This window comes from Piliocolobus tephrosceles, chromosome 1 (genome assembly GCF_002776525.5).
Source record: "Piliocolobus tephrosceles isolate RC106 chromosome 1, ASM277652v3, whole genome shotgun sequence".
NCBI classification, from domain to species: domain Eukaryota; kingdom Metazoa; phylum Chordata; class Mammalia; order Primates; family Cercopithecidae; genus Piliocolobus; species Piliocolobus tephrosceles.
This window is the reverse complement of record NC_045434.1, coordinates 59,270,254-59,294,643: the sequence shown is the minus strand read 5'-3', so window position 1 is coordinate 59,294,643 and position 24,390 is coordinate 59,270,254. Positions and strand designations below refer to the sequence as shown.

The 24,390-nt window shown below is 37.5% G+C and overlaps 1 protein-coding gene across 11 annotated transcripts in view; it reads right to left on the bottom strand.

Moving 5' to 3' along the window:
• Positions 1-24,390, bottom strand: part of PPP1R12B (protein phosphatase 1 regulatory subunit 12B) — a 235,347-nt gene that overhangs the window by 34,791 nt on the left and 176,166 nt on the right. The window contains exon 1 of one of the 11 annotated variants that reach the window (XM_023186840.2): positions 12,530-12,733. The exons of 9 other annotated variants lie outside the window; for them this stretch is intronic. In XM_023186840.2, the coding sequence (XP_023042608.2) occupies positions 12,530-12,631 (102 nt within the window). In that variant the 5' untranslated portion in view covers positions 12,632-12,733. Of the gene's footprint in view, positions 1-12,529; positions 12,758-24,390 lie in introns of those variants that run through there. One more of the 11 variants, XM_023186838.3, reaches the window with a different exon arrangement.

The window sequence follows — 24,390 nt, the reverse complement described above, 5'->3', positions numbered from 1 at the left end:
CCTAGAACACAGGGCCAAGGGACTCCAGCCAAATCAATGATCCTTTAGAGGCTAGGAATGTGGACTCATCTTATCTATGCTCTGGCAGTGGTCCCATCCTTCCATTCTCTCTCCTCTGTACACTCCCTCTCCCTTCTCAAAAACAGAAGTTAGTCTACTCTGTAAGTAGAGTCTGAATAGCTTATCTGCACATGATGATATATTTTAGAAAAGGCATGAATCTTTTCTGTAATTGGTAGGTTAATTCACAAATTTATTATGCTGTATGCTCTAATCGGGAAGTCTTAAAACTTCTATAAGTATTTTTGTTAAAGATTGTTTTGCTCTACCTTCTACTGAAGACAAATCATGGCCACTAAAATGAGACTATCTGGTGTGTCTGAACTAGATAGAAACTGTTCAAAGAAGGAATTACTTTCACAGCTTTTATGGTCCTACTAGGGACAACAGATAATGTGAATGAGACTCTGGAGAAGAAGAGACTAAAAGCTGCTCAGAAACCAATATGAATACAGAGAGTAGAGGTAAAAAGAATGATTAGCTAGATAGACCACAGTTTTAAAAATGTCCCAAAACTAAGAAGCAGACTTCTTCCTTTCATACTTCTTGAAATTCTCCCATAATAATCTCATTGGGCCTGTTTCTAATAATAGAACAGAATGAAGATCACCATTAATTCAGATGGCAATCCTAGAAAGGGACAGAAACCAGACTGGTTTTCATTTGTGAAATGTATAGGGCCCTTAAAACACCAGAGACTGGCTTAGAAAAATCCCCACAAAAGCTTTCAACTTGAAAGTTATCAGGAGTTCAGGAAGGCACATAATTAAAACCAAACTCCTTCTACCAAGTTTAAAATAAAATTGTGGCTCAGGAAAGCTGGGCCCAAGGGAAAGGAATGAGACCAAGTCACATGTCTGCTGCCAAGGCTGAAACTGGTTTAACTCATGTTCCTTTTGGAGTCATGGCTTGACCCCACAGTGATGGGAAAAAACTTCTATTTACATTTTCTCCCAAAGAGGGACTAAGCAGAAAGAACATTTTATATTATGTTCTTGTGTACTAGCTGAGCCACGGGAAACAATTTGAGCTATTCTGGGATGGCCTGCAGAGAACCATCTTCTTTCCCTTCAGTGTTCTCAGAATATTGACTGACGATGAACAAGCCAATGATGTGAGTGTGGCTGCAGCAAGGACCCTTCAAATTTTCAGAGGTACTGCCAACCTAATCATGGTCTGAGTTAACTGCAAAATAGTATAATTTTGTAACTTTTAAGAATCATTCTGGTTTCATACATACGTCCAAGAGAGACAAAAGTTTTCCAGCCTTCTATCTTAAGGGAAAAGATTTCTTCATAATTCAAACAGACAAGATTCTTAGGAAACTTGAAATAAAGAGAATCTACAGTCTCTAACTTTGAAGTGAAGCCTGCACTGTTCTAGTAATTTATCTGGGGATCCTGCATAATCTGGAAATAAATGTGAGGGTGGAACAAGAACTTCCAAGATTTATGCAAAGATGTGACAGTAGAGGACAATGATAATGAGGCCTATGCTGTTTTTCTACATCAAAAAAACTAATACCATCAAATTTTCAATTTCATTAGTTTTCTATTGCTGCCAAAACAAAATTTAGTGGCTTAAAAACCCATTTATTATCTCACAGTTTTGTAGGTCAGAAGTCTGCATAGTTCTGCTGGGTTCCCTCAAGTTCTCAATGGTCTGAAATCAAGGAGTCTGCTGCTGACTTTTATCAGGAGCATCTGGGGAAGAATCTGCTTCAAGCTCATCCAGGTTGTTGGCAGGAATCCAGTCCTGTGGGGTTTCAGGTACCTACTGCCGTTCAGAGTAGTGGCTGCCTACTGCTTGCAGAAGCTCCTACATTCCTTTTCACATGGCCCTTCTGATTTTCAAACCAGCAATGAAGCATCAAGTTCTTTTCACACTTCATATTTCTCTGGCTTCCCATTCCATCATCTGCTGAGAAGGCTCTCTGCCTTTCCAGGCTCATGTGATTAGCTCAGGCCCACCCAGGAAAACCTCCCTAACTTAAGGTCAACTGTGCTATGTAACATAACAATCATGGGAGAGCTATCTTGTCATACACGTGGGTTATAGAGATTAGGCGGGACATTTTGGGGAGGCATTTTAGAAATTCCAACTATTGCAAGGATCTCCCTTTAAAAAAATGGTCAAATTTATCTGTAACATCCTAAAAGAAACATCCACAGTACATGGCCTCTCAGCTGCACTAGGTGATTGCATACATTCAGAATCAGGGCAATACCAAAAGCATTGTCTTATACAGGGAAAAAACAGGCATCCATGTGACCTGCTATACATATGTGTAAGAGAGCACACTTCCACGGAAACAGTAACTTTTAAAGGCAAGTATTAAATCACATATGTCTTCATCATATTCTATGTCTTGATTTGTCTTTACCAACTACTTAATACATATAGAACAAAAAGTTAAAATAGTCAAATATAGTACTTACTTTCAGTTCATATTATAAATATTTCTGAAAAATCTCATATGCCAGATTGTGACTACCCTATCAATTTAAGGCATGTAAAAATGATATCATATAATGCCACCTCACATATTGCAGTACATGTCACTATATTTTAAAATAAAAACCATTAAGTTCATTAAATGATAGAAATAGATTCATCTTTTGTTGTCTCTATTGTGCTACCTAATATTATTAGAATTTTAAAGCTCTCAGCATCTATGCAGACCTGTACCTCCCTTTTGTGAATATTCCCAGCTTCTGAAGAATTTCTGGATCTTTTGGGAACTCATAAAATGCACTCATTGTAGAAGGAAATATATGGATATACTAAAGCCTCCATAAAATATCTAAGGCAAGCCATTTTATAGTTATAATTTATAAACTCTTGTGATTCATAAACGCATTTGCAGGCTCAGGCATATTTTCCATCTAGCCTTTCACATGCTGTGTACTATATGGGATGAAAATGACCAACAGGGGAATGAGCAGCTCTAAAACTTGTGTGGCTCTAGCACATGGGTCACATTTCTTACATTTAATATCTATATTTACTTTCCCCATAGCTTAGAGTTTTAGGTTCACACAGATGTGTATGGCCATCTGAAACTATGAAATACATTAAGATGGTTTTTATAAAAAATAGCCTCAGTGAACACCTGAGAAAAGAAGCCTGATCAGTCCCTCAAAACATTGTTAGAAGACAGCATAGAGTGTATCGTACATTTTAAAAGTCCTTATTTAGGCCTTAAATCCCACTGTTTGAGTTTCACTCCATTTCTCTAATTGAGATTCCAGGTCTCTCCCCACCAGTCTGTCAAGGCTCTTCAATAGATGATGTTACTGACCACCATTATACCTCTTTAGGAAGTAAGCTTTTCATGAAGCCTGGGAAGAGATGGATTTTTTCATATGGTAAATGTCACAGTCCAGCAGCCTGTTTGGGTAGCAGTCACTTTAATTTTATTTACCAGGCTGTGAATCAAAACTTTTACAAAGGAATTAGTGAGGCTCTCCAGACCTCACATTTCATGAGGAAATAAGTATTAATACTTGGGACCTAAGTAACATAGGGTAGAACTTTTTATTTCTGAGTAGCTTCCACAGGCTTTTTCTCTTTTGATTCCCACAAAAACCAAAATATTAACTCACATATTTTGGAGTGACAGATATACTAGCAAATTGCAATAAACAGGAATCTGAATTGACTTGGGAAGATCTATGGTTAGCCTTCACGTTAGAAATAAGATTCGCAAATGTGTGGCCTCTCAGTCCTTTCCAGATGGCTAAATGGGATAGGAGTAGAGAGATCAAATCTCAGGCAGCAGTATTTATTCCCTGCATTTACATTAAGCACCTGTATGTGACCAGCCTTATGAGTAGTACTTAGAGAAGTAAAATCGACAATTACAGAATCTAAGACATGGCTCTTTGATCTCAAAGAGCTCTTCTTTGGGGAGGTAAAATACGCACACTCATAAAACAAGTAAGAATGTAATTCAAGAAAGTAATTGATTAAATGCAATCAAATGTTAGACCATCTAGTACATGCAGTAAATAAAAAGGGATAGTTAGGAAAGGGAGAGACTGATAATGACTAGCTAGATATTTTCGGCAAGGAGATAATGGGAGGAACAGGAGTTTGAGGCTGCAGTGAGCCATGATGGTGCTACTGTACTCCAGCCTGGGTGACAGAGCGAGACCCTGTCTCCAAAAAAAAAAAAAAAAAAAAAAAAGAAAAAGAAAAAATTCTGACTTTTTACTAATCTAGGTTTGTCTGTTCCTGTTATTCTGTTACATTTTTCCTTAAGATAGCTTTTGTTGTCGCCATCTCTCTTTCCAAGTCAGATTCAAAAGTCAGGGATACTGGTAACAATCTAGGAGCTATTTAAAGAAGAGACAGTAGTTTCACTGGAACAGCTACACCCCTTACTGGTTAAGGCTGAGGCTCTTGATCCAGACTGCTGGCTCCAACATTTACTAAGTTACGTGATCTTACATGATTACTTAACTTCTCTGTTCAGTGTCCTTGTCATTAAAATGAGAAAATGGTACTTGGTGTTTATGGTTGTCGAATGTATTAAATAAGACAATACATGTATGCGCTTGGTACACCACTGATGAAGAGTAAATATTCAATAAATGTTAGCTACTGATATTACTACAGTTCTCCCTACTTTTTCTATTCTCTCTCTTGTCCCTCTTTGGTCTTTTGGTTCTCCCAATGCTTGTTGGCTGCAAGAGGCCAACAAGCTCAAATAAATTCCTCAGCACTCAAGTAAAGGGTTTTGATTATTTGTAGATTTTGATTATCGAGGCTAATTCCTACTTCCCTTTCTAATCTACACACATTTAAGGTCATTATTTTACTGTCTGAATGGATATATGTCCTTTCAGACAACCAACCATGTAAAGTTGATTTTGGAAATCAACAGAAAACATTTTTTGAAATGCTGTAATACACTCTCACATATTTTACAATTTTATTTAAATCTAGAATTTTAACTTTTCATACAAACAACTTTTAAAATAGCCACTTGCAATTTTATGTACAACTCCGAAAACGCTGCTTTCATAATGAACTATGAAGAGGTTAAAGTCCAGACACACTTTCAGTATCTTTATCTAATCATGGCACTGGTAGAACTCTTTCCATGCTGTGTAACCAAAGAAGGCTGTTGGATTTTGGAACTGTTATGAGAACTAACATCCCAGTTGTGGATAACCATCCCCCACTGCATGATAACCAGGTTGAGAATGAATAAAAAAAGAGGCTTAAAAGAAATAAAAAGCTGATGAAAGCTAACTCTGATTGTTTCCCTTTGGTCTTCTTACTGTAATGAATTGCCAGCTCACCCAAATATTATCAGATTAAGAAAAGAAATTAAAAACCAATGCTGAATAGGAACTTTTCCAAACTTTAAAAATAATCCCTTGTCACACAGCTGGTTAGGTACTGAAAACAAAACTAGAACCCAACACAAAACTCATAACCAACTGACCCTTAACTAACCTAAATTTCTGAATCCTTTGAGAACTGAAACTTATCACTGTAACATAAGTTTGACCACAATACCTCTGAACAAAGAAACCAGATAGAAGACCTGCTGTTTTCCTGCATGTGATTCCAGGGGTGATGGAATAGGAAAGAACCATTAGAAAAAGAAACGTATCTCTTATCTGCTTGTGGTTACTCCTCTCAAGGTTTACTCTCAGCCCTTCCTTATGTTACCTCTACTCCTTAGACAAGCTCACCACTCTTATGGCTTCAATCATAAATATCAGTATTTTTAGCCCATAATTTTCTAAGTGTCAGACCAACTACTTTCTGGAAATCACTATCTGAATGTCCCAAAGTACCTCTAATTCAACATACCAAAAAGTGAAACCATTTCCCCCACTCAACAGCATTTAGCCTCCTGTGTTTGCCAACTCAATTTTGTCACACTATTTTTTTTTTTTCTTTTTGAGACAGGGTCTCATTCTGTTGCCCAGGTTGGAGTACAGTAGTGCAATCATAGCTCACTGAAACCTCGACCTCCTGAGCTCAAGCTATCCTCCCACTTCAGCCTCCCAAGTAGCTAAGAGTATAGGCACATGCCACAATACCTGGCTAGTTTTACAATTTTTTGAAGAGACAAGTCTTACTCCATTGCCCAGGCTGGTCTCAAACTCTTGGGCTTAAGCAATCCTCCCATCTCCGCCTCCCAAAATGCTGGAATTACAGGTGTGAGCCCCTGCACCTGACCCTTATCATACCATTTTCTAACCAGTCACCTAAACCAGAGACCTGGTAGTCACTCCTGACTCTGCCCTCTCTCAGGCTCATCCTTATCCCCATTCTATCAGTCCGTGTCTTGTCAATTCTACCTTCTAAACAACGGAACGTTTCTCTGTACTTCACAGAAAAAAATCTCTGCCCAGGCCCTTAACATTTCTCACCCAGAATACTGCAATCAAGGGCCAATGACCTGATCACATCCTGATCCTCCCTCCCAATTCAGCTTCCACAGCTGCCAAAGTTATTCTCTAATATGCAATTCTGAGCACAGCAACTTTACTTCAAATCTTCATTCCTTTATTCTTTATCCACAGGATAACTCCCCAAATCCTCAAAATTACATACTAAGCCTCACATGACCTGGGTTTGCTAAGCCTCCTGCCTCATTTCTTATCACATTTCTAAATATATCTTTCATTCTAGCCACACCGATATGCAGCTCTCAGAATAATGCCATTATGTTCTCATATTCTTTTTCTACCTTTGTAATGTACTGTTTCCTTCTTCTTTGTCCGTCTAGCTTCTATTGTTCTCCAAACATCAGGCTAATGTATTAACCACATGGCTGATCTAAAACACCCTGAACCTATGTCTTTATCAGAAAATTCACCTCCCTGGTGTTCTAATTCTTGATTGTCTTAATCTCCCCAATTAGACTGCCAATCCTTTGAGGGCAGGAACTGTTTCTTTCATTTATGAATTCCGGTGTCCAATATAAAGCCTACTACAAAGCAGATGCTCATAAAATGTGGGAGGATTCACAATAGGGCAGGTGGCTTTGATACACATTTATCATGGAACTAAAAATTAGAGCAGAAGGGCAGGACACCGCTTGCAGGAAAGGGAGCTGATGCCTTCGAAGCTCCCAGTCTCTCTGGTCAACAAACCAAGACTTCAGATGCCATCTCCTCCAGCTCTACGTAGGATATGAGTGAACTAGGCCACTCTCTACTTAGAATTCGTGTAATGGGTCCAAATGAGAAAGCTACTTTTATTCCCACAGGTTTTACTGTTCTAGGAAGATTCCTTGGGCTGAACAATTACTGCTATTGATTTTCCTTGAGTGAAATAGAAAACCCCCAAAAAGAATACACTCATGGTTTCTTTTCATAGGCAGAAAAAAATGGTTAACAGATTGTACTCCTAATTAGCATTGTTCAACCAAGTGTTTCTCATTCCATGACAATGGATTATAAAGTGGAGTAAAAAAGGATTCCAGATTGGTAGTGCATCAGATGTAGTGTTGGATGTATACAGGATACAATAATATGCTAAATAAATGTTTAGTACTTGTCAGAGGAGGGCACAAAGCACATGCAAAAAATAATTATCAACACTGACAGTCTGGAAGGCAAAGAGGCAGAATGCCTCTGGTCTGCTAACCAAAGTTGCTATGTAGACAAGCTCTCAAGAAGGCAACAATACTTTATCGTTCAATTATTTATCAAAGGTACCTAATTAGTTTGTAGGACTGGTTATAAAACAAAGCTAATGGATTAAATGTTCCCTTTATGTACATTAGTGGTTGACTGAAAAATATTGTGTAAAATCTTTGTTTTTTTTGGTTTTTCTTTGCCATTTTTAAAAATGGAGATGTTAGAACTGAAGGAATAGCAATCCAGACTAAATGGGAACATGCTACTGATCTTGCTTTATAAATGCAGGTTAAATCCTATTATAACAAATACCAACACAACGAAAATGCGCCTAATTAAAAGATTCCCAGGGTTCATCTGATGACCTACTTACTTCAAGATTTATTCAATATAATAAATATCAGATAAGCACTACAATTTGGACATCCTCTAGTATTTGTTTCCTTTAAATATGCCCTGTATCAAAAAAATTTTAAATTAGCAAATAAAAAAAAATTGAGAATACTGACCAGAGATTACCTGGCTCTTACTTTTAGGATGATTTAAAAATGCTAAATCATCTAAATTGAGTAGTTCCTAATTTATAGAATTTATAAATGTTAGACCCAATAATATACACAGTGATTAAAAATCAAGAGCTAGAAGTGTCTACTGTATTTGTAGTTCAGAATTTTTTCTTTAACTACAAAGACTAAAAAAAATAATTTTTTTAACATTGTAAAATTACTGTCAAAAGAAAGTTTTACTACTAATTGTATGAACCCAGCATCTTATATTAGGGTTGTTTCATGGTATGAGAAAAGAGACCGAGCTTTCAAATTCTCATCAATATCTACCTGGTACGGTTCCCGTTAGAAATGCAAGTGAATCTGGAAGTTTTCCCCCTTTTCCTAACAAATCAGAGATGATCAGAGCTGTTACTAAGGGAACTCCTCAACTTTTAGACACAAAAAAGATGCTGAACTAATGGAAACTTCACATGAAAGCCAAAAGTAGCAGTAAAAAAAATTATTTCATTACTTAGGACCAACAGAGACCAAAACAGCAATATTAGGAGCATACCACTTATAAGAGTCATTTGTAGTGTTGGTAGGAGCGAGTGAGGGCATGCCAAAAGGATGGATGAAATTTTCTCTAGTGAGGAAGAGGGATGCGTTTGTTTGTTTGTTTATTTATTGATGGAGTTTCGCTCTTGTTGCCCAGGCTGGAATGCAATGGTGCAGTCTTGGCTCACTGCAACCCCTGCCTTCTGGGTTCAAGCGATTTTCCTGCCTCAGCCTCCCGAGAAGCTGGGAAAAGGGATAACAGGTGGCCGCCACCATGCCCAGCTAAGTTTTTGTGTTTTTAGTAGAGATGGGGTTTCACTATGTTGGCCAGGCTTGTCTCGAACTCCTGACCTTGTGGTCCATTAGGCTTCAGCCTTCCAAAGTGCTGGGATTACAGGTGTGAGCCACCGCGCCCAGCCGGGATGTATATTTTTAAAAACCATGTTTAATAGCATAATTTTGAGTTCAGAGAATTAAAAATATTTATTATTTTCAAAATACAAACTAGAGAAGGTAAACAAAAATCCTCTTGGTTGGTGAGAACATGCACTACCTTCCACATATGAGTGATTTTTCATTAGGGAGTATATTGGTATACTCCCTACACATAATCTCAAGGCAAGCATTAGATTTTTATATTATTTAAAAGAGTCATAGGTTTACTGAGTATAGAAACACTGAACTATGAAAAGTATCAGCTGCTGTTATGAGTTTAAAAGTAAAGGTATATGATAAAAGTTTGTTTTCTAGTTACTGAAAAATCATCCTGCCTTTTGTTTTCTCAAGTTAAAAATAATAACTTGTTTGACTTACAGTTTATAGTTTGCCTTTACTACTTCTTGAACATTTGACGAAGGGTATGGTGTCCAAAATATTCTCTCCATGTGAATAGCTATTATTTTAAAATTCTCTCTAAGGATATTTTCCTTATATGGGGGCATTTACTATTTAGCCCTGTTAACAACACTCAAAAAAGAGTCGAACTTTTAAATGCTGGCTGAAATTTCAATCCTCTGTTTTGAAGAATGTTGGATCAGGGGCTGTCCCTCTGTAACTCTGTGCTATCTCTAGAAGAAACTGTATGTATGTATACAAACAAGTCAAAGAAGTTTGAAAGAGGACAGTTAAGAGAGCTGTCCTGACTTTAACTCTGAAATGCACACAGAAACTCCCCAGTATCTCTACTGTAAAGACTCAAGCATTTCCACTTTAAAGAGAAATATGAAGACCCTGAAGCCCACAAGGTCTCAGGCTCTAAGGGCTCCATGGTCCCAGAGAGTATGACTAGGATTTGAGAACCAGGCACAGGAGATTCAGTTATGGCCTGTCAATTCCCTCCCTTGGCCTATAAATACAGCTTTCCTCCTTCCTGCAATTTCGGTTTCCTGTGTCTCCATCAAGGATAAATTTTGGACTCCCACAGCTACGTAAGCTTTTAACTGTCATATTTGCCCTAGCATGTTCTTAAACTTGACCTTCAAATATATTTGAGATGTATTCCAATGTTGCTGGGAATATGGGGTTTTAGAGTCAGAGAGCGTGGTGCTTTAATCAAGGCTCTGCTGCTTACTAGTAGAGCAATGCTGGGCAAGCCACTTCTCTTCTGTGTATCTCAGTTTCCTCATATGTTAAATAGGGATAGCAATACCCACCTTTCAGGGTGGCTGAGGATCAGCCAGTTACAACCAGGTATCAAAAGGCATATGAGCACAAGAACACCATCACAAAACTAAGTTGTTAAAGAACAATCAAAACCACTTTTTAAAGAGTACCCTAATTAGTTGGACGTGAGAGAAAATGAACTACGCTAGGAAGATCTTAAGAGATGAAATCTTCATTTTATAACCAGTCCTTAGTGTCAGCAGCCACCAAATGAGTCTTGCGTATCTTTCACTCTGACGTTAAAGACATAAGCAACATAATGGAACATGAGTGGTATATGAAAATCAACATTCTCTTTAACATAGTCTCAAGTCATTTGGACACTGGAAGTTGGTTAGAGTAAGTTGATGCTATTGTAGGAATCCACATCCAGTGACCACTAAAATTGGGAAGCAGTCTCTTATTAAGCCATCTATGTTTCAGTTTCCTATAATTCAGATTTTCTCCCACTGTGACCTCTGTCCAAAAGGCACGGATGAGGGGTTGTGAAACAAGGGTAGGGAGGCTGGATAGCAGCTGTTAGAAGTGAGACAAGACGAAAGCAGTACCTAACTCTAAGAAAGCAAAGGAAAAACAGAAAGGGAAAATGGGGGAAGGTCACCAAACAGGTAATTGTTGGTTGCTCATCACATTGCTCTGGGAGCTATGGTTATAGTGGTGAAGAGACATTAATAAGGGGCTCTTTACAACTAAAGGTACTACTGAGTATATGAGGGAAGGGGACAAAGATAAACACTAACTGTAAGGTGTCCAGTTTTGTGGACCTCGATTGGTAGCCACCAAAGAATACCCAATAGCTAGTGGGGTGAAAGCATTCTGTGGCTCCTTGGGGAAAAAAGGTACCAGTCTACATGTTGAAGAGACACTCCTGGAACTCGATGACAGTGACATATATATTGGAGCCCCTCTTGGTGCTCTCACAAAAACTTGTGAATAAAATAACTTCGTAACAATATTCTTTGGTATTCTCATCCTTAGCTGAGGTCTTAGACCAACAAAATTATAAATTCTACTACATGGTAATTTATACTGGTAAGAAAGACATTGAAAATAGATACAAAATAATTGAAAAACAAAACAAACAAACAAACAAAAAACCCCACACTAGTCTATCCAGGCTTCTTGCAAATTTTCTCCCTGTAGCTCCCTAAATAAGGAAGCTATGGCCATCCTTCTTCTTACTCTGTATATACAGCAAAGCACAATCTAGTTCCTGAAAAAGTAACTGCTATATTGCCTGCTACCTAATATGCCCATCAGAACTTCTCATCACTTGCTATTGGTAGCAGTTCTTGCTTTTGTCAGCTTCCCACAGGGGAAGACACTAAATTAGATGCAAATGCCCATATGTAAATCACTTCATTGAGACATTCATTAGAGAAAATGGAGAAAAGTCTCAAATGGCTCTACCTAGGACATCACAAACACCTCCATAGAAGTGGTTGTCAATGGCCAACAGTTAGTTCTTGGGCTTTTAAGCAAGAAATTTCCTGAAGGCACTTGGTGATTAAGGAGTAAAGTTCCAAGTGGCTATAACTCCTTGCTCATTTTGGTCTTTCTCACAGACAGACATACAAAATAGGCAAAGGCATACTCTACCTCACATATATACATACATACACAAATATACACACGGAACTTTCACAACTGAAGTTTAATGTATATAGTTTTGTGGCCATTTCGGAGGTTTTTCTCTTGAAACATAGTATTGATCCATAAAACACAAGAAAGGCAGTGACTAAAATAGCCGTAGAAATTAAGAAAAGCCTCATAAGATAAAGTAATAAGGACTGTAAAATCTTACTGTTAAGCAGTTTACAACTGATAGTTAAAAGCTAAAAGGCAGAAACTGTAGCCTGACATATTTAAGTCTGCTTTTACTTAAGACTGTATTAAGTATTATAAACCATAACCTCTTGCAGAGAAGCTTACAGGGTCTTTACTTGGAATTTTTCTTTTTTCCTGTACTGATTCCCATATGCTCTGAAATCCCTTTGCTCTAGACCTAATGCCCCAAGTTTTATATATATATATATATATACACACACACACACACACACATACATATATACACACACACACACACACACACACACATCCTTTACCTTTGACCCATCTATGAATATATGTAAATAAAAAAATGCTGCTTACTCGGAGCGTCTTGGCAGTCGGGGAGAGAGATGCTGGGGGAGAATCAGACTGAGATTTCCTATTCCGAGTGAATTCTTTACTTCGGGTATATAAAGAGGACATGGTTCCTCAGGATGCAGATAGACACTCAACCACTGGATTCTTCACACAAAGCTGGGAAATTTCCCCTGTAGGTTACCCTCACAGAATCTCTCCTTTTGAGTTGATGCAAGAGGACTTTGGATAGAACTAAATAAAGGATAAAAGCAGCCCTGTAAATTATAGTCTTGAGCTCTGAACCAGTCCCCAGTTACACAGAGTCTGAGTTCCATCAATATTTTCAATTCAGTTTTGACCACAGGTTCTCAGGACTGGTAGCTTACCGTAGAGGGTATTGTGCTGAGCAACACCTTTTATGCCTAGATTGAGTCCTTGATTCTCCTCAAAGGACACTTCTTATTGAGGCTTGCTCTCCAATAAAACCTGAATCTAGGTTCCTGATGACACCAGATTAAATCCCAGAGGAAAGACGACCTTGGATCCTGCCGGCAGCGAGTCTGGGAACAACTACTATCACTTTATCCAGAGGGAAGAAATACAAATCCTGTGGAAAATCATGCTGTCTTTCCTTAGCTTGACTCCACTGGACTGTAAGGCATTTGGAACTACTATGATAAAATCAGGTCAAACAACTTAAAAAACAAAAACAAAAAAATGATAAATAAGGAACCAAGAGTTTATAAGAAGGAAGAAGTCTGAGGAAGTCAAATTTCCCTAAGTCCTCCCAGACGAAGCTGCTTTTACATATAAACACTCACAGTCATACACACATCTTTTCCCCTCCCCTCTTCTATTTTCTGACATTCCAAATCCCTATTCGCTCAGTGAGGAATGCTGGAGAGGAGCCAAGGGCAAAGATTCACTTTCAACTCAGAATTCGGGTTGCCACTTGTAGGAGGAAAAGAAAGCCTGCCAGCTTCTAGGAATAAAGGGAGGCTCTTTGGGGGCATGCTGAGGGGCAAACTTCACCAACCTTCCAGTGTGCCCTGCCTCAGAGAAGGCAGAAGTCTCTAAGACTGATTGCTCTGAATACTAGGAGAAGGGGGATTTTTCAACTTCTAGATCTCTTAAGTAACAACGCTCAGACAGAAAAATTAGTCAAAGCACCTCCAGGCCTTTAATGTTCCATTTTAATGAGATGCCATTCCTGTTGCACCATGAGGAAGCAAACTGAAGCTCTGGCTCACTGCAAAGAAAGTTCTCTGTCCATTACAGACCTTACTGGCTGGAACTGTAAGTATAAAGCTTACCAGAGTTTCCTAAGATGCCACAATCAGGGAAAATGACAATGGAAAGGGGTATAAAGGTGAGGGAAAAGAAAGAAGGGTCAGAAATGAAGAGAGAAAACAGATAGCAGTGCAATTGCAAGACTATAGGACTCAGAAGTACAGGAAAATGAAATTAAAAAGAGAGGAATTTATTTGCATAGTGTTGAAGGATTTTTGGATTTGACCTGGAAGAAACATCTAAAATTTAATCTTTTGCACTCTGTTGTTACCACTACACTAACCAAAATTTCTAGGCCAAATGCTTTCTAACCCAACAGGTTTATCCCCAAAGTAACAACTCTCTTTTCTCTGGACTCTTGGAAACGCTATCCTGCTTTCCCTTCTTTCACATGAAATTTATACTTTTTACTTCAAACTTTCTCAACATGCTATTCTTTTCCCTCTAATTGCTTTGACAACTTCTTTATTCCTATGATCAATTTTGTGAAATTAAATCAAGGTAAGTGATCAGCTACTTGGAAGTTGGTCTGAGGAATATAGGTTGAAAAGAGTTTTACAAACTCATTCTTTTAGACTGGGAATGAATTAGAACCCCTTTATTAGGGGTCCTGGAAATTATTCAGTCTTCCTTAAGGAGACTGATCAATTCTATCATAAACCAGAATACACTATGTCTCAAAGGCCAACTGTTGCCAGGCGCAGTGGCTCACGCCTATAATCCCAGCATTTTGGGAGGCTGAGGTGGGTGGATCACATGAGGTCAGGATTTCGAGACCAGCCTGACCAGCATGGTGAAACCCTGTCTCTACTAAAAATACAAAAAATTAGCCAGGTGTCATGGGGGGCACCTGTAGTCCCAGCTACTCAGGAGGCTGAGGCAGGAGAATTGCTTGAAACATTGAGGCAGAGGTTGCAGTGAGCCGAGATCGTGCCATTGCACTCCAGCCTGGGCAACAAGAACAAAACTCTGTCTCAAAAAAAAAAAAAAAAAAAAAAAAAAGGGCCAATTATCTTGGGAATTCAGATCTTATATGATGTATATTAAGGATATAGCTTATATAGCTAACCTTATCAGATAAGGTGAGTCTCCATTAGATCTTTTCACTTAAAGAAATACTGTTGTAAACCTAAATACTAACATTCCCATGCTTGATAGCACGACTGGCTAGGGAAAGGTTAGTGATACTTTTTAGTTATGTTGAATGAAACTCACCGGTTTACATTATTCCTTAAAGACACGGCAAGAACAACTTGATCAGACGAAGTTTCCTGACCTGTTTCTGTAAGGTTCATACAGTGATTTCACACTCACTGGCAATTAGAGAGGGATGTAAACCTCTTTTACTCCAAACTGGCCTCTCTGTCTTTTTTTTACTTCTATCTTACGTCCACTTCTAGAAAGTAGTAACAATAACAAACTCTTTTATATTTTATGAAGTGTTTTAACATATATTATCTCACCTGATCCTCTCAACCACACTGAAAAGTATACCACTATACAGTCATGCCCCACATAACTGATGTTTCAGTCAACAAACCACATATACAATGGTGGCTGCATAAGACTATAATGGAACTGAAAAATTCTTATCACCCAGTATTTACTATACTATATTTTTAATCATTATTTTGGAGTGTACTTCTCCTTCTACTTATATATATATAAGTTAACTGTAAAACTGCCTTAGGCAGGTTCTTCAGGAGATATTCTGAAGAAGGCATTGTTATGATAGGAAGTGACAGCTCCACGCATGAAGACTTTCCAATGGGATAAGATATGGAAGTGAAAGACAGTGATACTGATGATTCTGACCCTGCGTAGGCCTAAATTAACATGTGTGTGTCTTAGTTTTTAACAAGAAAGTTTTAAAGTTAAAAAGAAAAAAACAGATAAAAGCTTATAGATTAAGAATATAAAGAAATATTTTTGTACACCTGTATAATGTGTTTGTGTTTTAAGCTAAGTATTACTGCAAAAGGGTCAAAATGTTAAAAAATTTTAAAAATGTATAAAGTTAAAAAAAGTATAGTAAGCTAAGGTTATTTATTACTGAAGAAAGAAAAAACTTTTTTATAACTTTAGTGTAACCTAAGTGTACAGTGTTAATAGTCTATAGTTGTGCACAGTAATGCCCTAGGCCTTCACTCACCACTTGCTCACTGATTCACCCAAAGCAACTTCTAGTCCTGTAAGGTGCATTCATGGTAAGTGCCCTATACAGGTATATCATTTTTAATCTTTTACATAGTATTTTTATAATATTTTTTCTCTGTTTAGACACACAAATACTTATCATGTTCCAGCTCTACAGTATTCAATATAGTAACATGCTGTACAGGTTTGTAGCCTAGGAGCAATAGGCTCTACCAAATAGCTGAGGTGTGTAGTAGGCTGTACCATCTAGGTTTGTGTTAAATTCACTCTTTGATGTTTGCTCAGGGAAGAAATTGCCTAACAACTCATTTCTCAGAATGTACCCCTGTCGTTAAGGGACTTGTGACTATATTACTATCTTATAGATGAAGAAAATGAAGTTCTGAAAGGTTAAGTGTCTTGGCCAAAGGCACACAGCCAATAAAAGGGGAGCAAAACACAACTGCCTGAAGAATAAACTTTGGTTGATTAAAATAAAGTAAAAACAGATCTGAAAAGATTTACCAATTCAAATCCTTCAGTAAAATTCTGGGTATTTGAGATACTTGCAGGAACACATCACATATACAGAGGAACATAGATAAATTCTCCAGAAAGCTGAATGCAAGCTCTTTTTTTTCTTCATTTGTCTTTTTGTAGATTTAATTTTTTTTCAACACAGCCAACAAGCATTTATTGTTCCTTTCTGACTGAAAAGACATTAATTCCCCTGTGAAAACAAGAACTGAATAGAAATATTCTTGACCACAGACTTCTACAGGATGAGCTTTGCAAACAGCCACTTGTTTAGAAAATAACTCATTCCAGATAAGCAGGATAGGATGTTGAGCTCATCTATTTTATTTCGTAGGTAAAAAAGAGGGAGGAAAAAAGTCTATAAACTTTAGGGTGTTATTATAACTGAATTAAGAGCCCCAGGTAGTCAGCTCAACAGAGTTTCCAAAAAATATAAGAACTATCAAACAGAAGAACTGCATGTTTGTTTTTAAGATGGGACACATCTAATGTGTGAATAAGCTAATAAAATGCCTCATGATGTGAATCTAATCATTGACTCTCATTGATTCAATTCTCCCAAAAGTTAGTAAAGGAAGAAATTAATGAACCGGTTGAGTAATTTCTACTTTTTCCTCTTTTTATTTTTTAAATTGAAAAATCCTAAATGGCATGGTTTAAGGGTGATGTTGGATAAAATGCTCCCCAGTGATGATTTCCAACGCTAGCAATATAGCACGGTGCTGTACACATGGTTTGGGAAGAGTATGGATTTGAGGTCAGATATCCTAGGTTGAAATCCTAACCCCTGCTTAACTGACTGGTACGATCAAGTTCTTCAGCCTCATTGAATCTTCTTTGGTTCATCACCCAAAATAGTGATAAGGATGCTTATTTACAGAATTGTTATATGGTTTAGGATACACACACACACAATCATCCATCACAGTGCCTAGCATGTGGTCATGTTCAATACATGGTCATTATCACAAAAAATGCTTGGTTAACAAGCACATGCATGTATAAAATATATGTAAGAATCTAAATGAAAACCTGAAGCAAAGAGCTTAAATATCAGTTTTTATATTCTATGCACTTATTTTCCTTGTGATTATGTAAAAGGTTACTGAAAAAGATATCAGAGTCTCCTTTTCAAATGCTTTAAGAAAAAACTTATCTCTACCTATTTTCCTCCTTCCCTTTTCCTAACTTTCCTTACTTCTTAGAAGGCAAAGCCCTGGTAATAAGAGGAGGGTACAGTGGTGAGGCAGCAGCCTGGTCTACTTGGGTTTAGTTAGAGGATTGGCTTTACACAAGGGATTGAGCAAATAAGTAAACATACTGAAAATGGCAACTAAGTTTCTCATTGTTGGAGAAGGCAGGCATAAATACAAAAAAAAAAAAAAAAAAAAAAAAAAAAGGGGAAAGCTAGAAAGAACCCTGTGTTGGTATGTAGGAATTGAAGGTATTGGTATGAACTCATGATTTTCAATGCAGATAGATAAAGAAATAAAGATTTAAATGTACGTGTATAGTAAGCAAATGCATCCATACGTACGTCTTTCCTAGCTCTGTCCACTGAAAGGGGCCTGGGAAGAGCAACACTCCAGCAGCATTTAGCATGCCTAGTGCCCAGATTATTGTTTCTAAATGCCACTTTCTACTAAGAGGAACAGCGCTCCCTGGAGAAATGGCTAATTCCAGAGCTGGGGCAAGGAAACAAAATGAGCCTGATATCTTGCGCTAGAAGGTGAGAAAGTTCTCAAACAACACTTAAATGATATGACATAAGGACACAGAAGCCTGCTTAAAAAGCCAAACCTGGGATAATAAGAGCATCAAAATGAATAATGATAGCAACGAATTATAACCCACTGACTAGGAACCCACGAGTAGACACTGATATAAATAAATGGGAGGAGAACAGGTTCTTGCTTCCAATAGAATGCCTACTAATAAATGTAGAAGGAGTAATAAAGTTAGAAAAATTACCATTTGCAACCATGACTGTAAAATCAATCCAAGAAAGCAGTATTAATGATGTTCAAAGTAGTGGGTAAAAGTAGAGGAGAAACTGGAGTTTACATAATCTCAAAGTATCACATCACACAACATTTACTAATCACAAAGGGGGAAAAACTAACTTTACCATGGAGAAACCTGGCAGATGTCATCTCAATTCAGCGATCAAAGACAAGACCACTAGTAACATGACAAACTGATAGCATGAAATGAGAAGAGTACAGTATCACTTCTATGACATTGTGGCCAAAAATGCATAAACTGGGTCTAATCATGAGAAAACATTGGATAAACCTAAACTGAGGGACATATATGACTGGCCTGCTATCTTCAAAAATATCAAGGTCGGCCAGGCGTGATGGCTCATGCCTGTAATCTCAGCACTTTGGGAGGCTAAGGTGAGCAAATCTCTTGAGCCCAGGGGTTCAAGATTAGCCTGGGCAATGTCACAAAACCCCATCTCTATCAAGCAAACAAACAAAACAAAACAAAACAAAAAACCCAAAATTAGCAAGGCAAGGTGGCGCCCACCTGTAGTCCCAGCTACTTAAGATGCTGAGGTGGGAGGATCCTCTGAGTACAAGAGGCAGAGGATGCAGTGAACTAAGATCACACTACTGCACTTCAGCCTGGGCAACATAAAACAAAACAAAACAAAACAAAACAAAACAAACAAGGTCATATAAATCGAGGAAAGTCTAACTAGAGATACACAAAAATTGGGTATAAATAGTGATCCTGGATTGGATCTTTCTGCTCCAATGGACTTTATTAGGACAACTGGTAAAAATGTGAATGTGTCACGCCTGTAATCCCAGCACTTTGGGAGGCCGAGGCGGGCAGATCACCTGAGGTCGGGAGTTCGAGACCAGCCTGACCAACATGGAGAAATCTCATCTCTACTAAAAATACAAAATCAGCCGGGCGTGGTGGCGCATGCCTATAATCCCAGCTACTCAGGAGGCTGAGGCAGAAGAATCGCTTGAACCTGGGAGGCAGAGGTTGCGGTGAGCCGAGATCGCGCCATTGCACTCCAGCCTGGAAAACAAGAGTGAAACTCCATCTCAAAAAAAAAAAAAAAAAAAAGTGAATGTGATCTCTACATAAAGGGTATACAGCAATTCTTTAATCTATTCTTGAAATATTTCTGTAAGTTTAACAGTGTTTTAAAAAAAAACAGAGTTTTTTCATCTCACTACAGTGAGAAAGGGGCATAAGGAATTGACTTTCTTTTTTTAATTCCTGACAACTTTTGAAAGATAGTCTCTCATTACAGAGGACTCTAAGATTATATGTTCACCAAAGAATTGGGTTTGCTAATGGAAGCGGGTAGTCACTTGGGCTAAAGGTACAATGAGACTCATTGTTAGGTTATGAATCAATTTAGTGGCCACAACCAGATCAATAAAAAGTGAATAAACAGAATAGCAAATGCTGGAATGCATTATACATAGTAGACTAAGGTATAGGTATGTTTTTGTCAAAGGTGTTTGAACCAGAGGCACTCCATCTTGAATAGGGGCTGGGTAAATAAGGTTGACACTTACTAGCTGCATTAGAGGTTAAGGCATTCTCAGTCACAGGATGAGATAGGAGGTTGGCACAAGATACAGGTCACAAAGACCTTGCTGATAAAACAGGTTGCGATAAAGAAGCCAGCCAAAACCCACCAAAACTAAGATGGTGACGAGAGTGACCTCTGGTCGTCCTCATGACTCATTATACACTAATTATAATACATCAGCATGCTAAGAGACACTCCCACCAGTGACAAGACAGTTTACAAATGTCATGGCAACATCAAGAAGTTACCCTATATGGTCTAAAAAGGGGAGGAACCCTCAGTTCTGGAAATTGACCACCTCTTTCCTGGAAAACTCATGCATAATCCATCCCTTGTTTAGCATGTAATCAAGAAGTAACTATAAAACCAGCAGCCCTTGGGGCTGCCCTGTCTATGGAGTAGTCATTCTTTTATTCCTTCACTTTCTAAATAAAGTTGCTTTCACTTTACTCTAGGGACTTGCCCTGAATTCTCTCTTGCGTGAGATCTAAGAACTCTTTCTTGGGGTCCAGATTGAACTCCTTTTCTGGTAACAAAACCACAAGGTCCTTCAAGGCCCAAAGGATATCAATAGTTAGGTGGACATTACCTAGTCTTTCAAAAATGTCTCTGCCTCTTCCTCCAATCAATTTTTTGGTAGGTTAGTTTATAAACGTCTGAGTCGGTATAACACACAGTATTTTAGTTCAGATTTAGGTAAGAAGGTGATGAGTCAAGTATTACCAGTTAAGAAGTACAGTTTAAGTTCTCTGCTCCTCCTTTTGGAACAGGGCATTTTCAGTCCGTTTATGAATATAAGATTCAAAGAAAATATTTTTATTTTCAACTGATACTTTTCTTCCATCAACTAACAACTATTAAGTTCGTATTCTAATGCAAGGTACTATTAGGGATAGGGATATACAAAGTTCTGTTAAGACATGATTCGTGTCTTCAAAGAGATTATAGGAAATCTCAAAATTTGTATCACTACAAAGATCTCCATACTGTTAAAATTAATATCAAGCCCTACTCTTCCATATATTTTTATATAGATAATTTTTGATCTCATACTAAACAAACAATTTGTTTTTAAAGGAGACCATCAATAGCACACAGCCAAGTTGGAAGATAGTCTAGAATTCATAACAGCTTCATTTACTATTCTACGCTTTTATAGCGACGTTTTATTACTGGGTACTTAGAAGGGCCACAAATGTTACTTGGGGGCAGGAAATAAGTTCTAAAGGAAATAGGAGGTTCTTTGTCACTTCTTCTCTTTTGATTTTTCCATCTCAATCCTGTTTTAATTTACGTGATGTGAAAATCCTCCCCTTTTGGGGGTGATGGAAAAGATCAATAATGATAACTCACATTTAATGTTGACTCCTGCACAGATGCTCCTGAGTGAGCGAGACATATTAGGGACTTTACCACAGAATGAATCACTTACCATCACTTCTCCTTTTGTGATGGTAATCATCTCAAATGACTTTAAAGAGTCAGCCTTCATTCCACTTGTAAGGAAATGCAGAATACAGAAAAGTCACGCAATTCTTTCAGTGTAATAAAGGGCCTTTGACACTTTGTGAACAAGCAAAAAAAGCTAAAAATCAGACCAACAAAATATATCCACTAACGGCTTATGCATACTCTAGTGGGTTGCTAGGAGTAGGGGGAAGAGATGGTGCTATTTTGGAGTACAAGGCAGCAACAGAGAGGCAAAGCAAGACAAGATCTACAAGTTGCACAGCATGGAGCTCACAATAACTTTACTAGCCGACAAAATGTTCCCAATCTTGTTCCCATATATTTAAATAATCATGCCCTAGTGTCATGAATGCTTAAGTCTCAGAAACTCATTTAAGAGTAAGAGATTATAAAGGTCCTTTAAGAAAATCATTCTGCAAACCTGTCCTAGAATTGGTTCATGAGTTTAATATTTTGCAATTAAATTTAATTTTAGCAATGGCTTACAAAAAGCAGGAATGAAAACCTACCTCTTTTTAATGTGAACAACATAGCTTTTCCCCCTTCACACTTTTTTTGTAGGCCGTATAGGCTAGAAACATCAGTAAAGGTATAAGGGGCAGAGGTTTGTCACAGGGAGGGGAAGGGACAACACTTACCACAAGAGCTTTTGAAAATATGTGGGGACACTGATTGGCACAATGATTAGAGAGTGCTATTGGCGTTTCAAATGCCAGGCTCAGGGATGCTGAATGCTTGCTACTCTGGAAACAGACCCACATAGTGAAGAATTACCCTGCCAAATGCTCACAGCACCTTGATGAGAAAAAAAAATGCTTGAACTGATTAGAAGCAGTAACAGGGTATATTATATATTTTTTGATTAGCTTAAAAGTAGCAAAAGGGTTCTATATAGTATCAGTTAAACACTGAATAAGTAGCTTTAAAGCATATGATTTATCTGAAATTTTTGTTAAGACTATAAATATTTAGTACAGTTAAGAGTTAGGGAGAATTGGGGAGATAGTTTCCTCAAATTAATCAGATATTACAATTTAAATATGTGTAGTCATACAGAAATTTTATGTCAAGAAAGGTGTTTTAAAAACTTAAGGAGAAAGGTACAGAGGAGAAAAGTATGGAATTAATTTTAGAATAACTTTTAAAATAAATAAATCCATTTAGTTCTCAAAGGTATCTATGATAGTTAAGTTGTGCTTATAATCTGTATGCCAGGCAAAACATATTACTGCCTGGTAGCAACATACTTAAATTTAAGCTCACATGTTTCATAACGATCAGTTTCTTGAAAATGTAACCTATAACTTAAAGAAGGTTCAGAAATTCTATGTAAGTTTTTAAATTGTCATCAACTTGATTTTAAAAAAACATTTTGTTAGTTTTCTTTAAAGCCTATAAATGAGGGTGAATGGTCCATCAGGTGTTAAGAAAAATAATTATTTCCCATTTTTAGTTAACTGCAGAGTTTTAAGGAAAAGGCCCTAAGAAAAGCAATCTATGTATGATTCATCTAGAACTTTAAACATTTCAATTAGTCTTCAGAGTTGTGAATTTGCAGTTGATCCAGAAATAAAAGCTGCTCTGTTCATCTGGGTTTACTAAAAATACTCCCAAACTTAACATCTAACTTCTTCTTCTTTTTTTTTTTTTTAAATAACATAGATCCTGGAAGAGTATACAAAAGACTCTTCCTGGTCAACAATGAACTGACATGCACCATTTTTGCTTTGCAGATACTTCTGACATATACAGTGTAAATGTTTATTCATTTATCAGTCGTCTATGTGTCATCTATACATACTTTATCTTCATGTTTTCAGGTAAAAATACTTTAAAATAGTTGAAGATGAAAGATGTCATTGTACTACTAGGTTTATCCTCTCATTTCCTTTATCCTCAACTTATTTTCTTTTGTGTCATCTGAATCCTCCAGATAGCGAACTTTTCCTTTTTATGCCTTTCACATTTCCACTGGAGATCACTTTGTCCCCTTCATTAGGGTTCTGTCAGGAGAGATTTAAGATTTGGTTCTAGCTAAAAAATATGGCTGTAGCTCTGAAGATGACATAAAAGTTTTTTCCCATGCCTAAGATTTCAAATATATATATACGTTTGAAAGAAAAAACAGGGAGAGCATTATGTTTTTGTCCAGATTATTTTTGCTCACTGTAGGTAAAAAAACAGTCTGTACATACATGTAAAAAACAAACAAACAAACAAAAAAAAAAAACAAAAAAACCTTTCAGTCCCTACATAATAACTGAGAAATAAAGTTTCTTCAGCCGGCTATGGGGATGAGGGAAATAATTCCCAGGGTACACACATTAATAGTCCTGTCAACTCTGTCATTCTCACATTGCAATGCCAATGCAATTCCACATAAACACAATTATGCTGAGGCAAACACTGTTGCAGAGTATAAGAACTACATATGCACTGTTCTAAGAAACACAACTTGTGAGGTTCATGAGGCATGGCAATGTTTGTGGCAAACAGGACCAATGTGAGAATCAAATTAATTAGATTCCTAGAGTCTACTGCTTAGCATGCAATACAGTAAACAACTAAGCTCCATGATGACTGAGTTGACTGTCATACAACAACCACAAATTGTTCTCTTGGAGCACAAAGGGCATGTAAGAGCTAACAGCTGAGTGTCCCAGGCATGGTTCTAAGTAGTTTGCATGGTACCACATATGATGTTACTAACTAGGCTGGTCAGTTTGGGTGGTGATAACAGTGTGTTGCTGGAGTTAAAGTTACAGAGTCAACCTCTGTATGCTTAGTTAGCACCATATTAAAACAAAAATTTTTCCATGCCACAGACTATTAGTGACCTAGCTATCTTACAAATATATGCTGTTGGTCATAATACAGACTGAGTGTG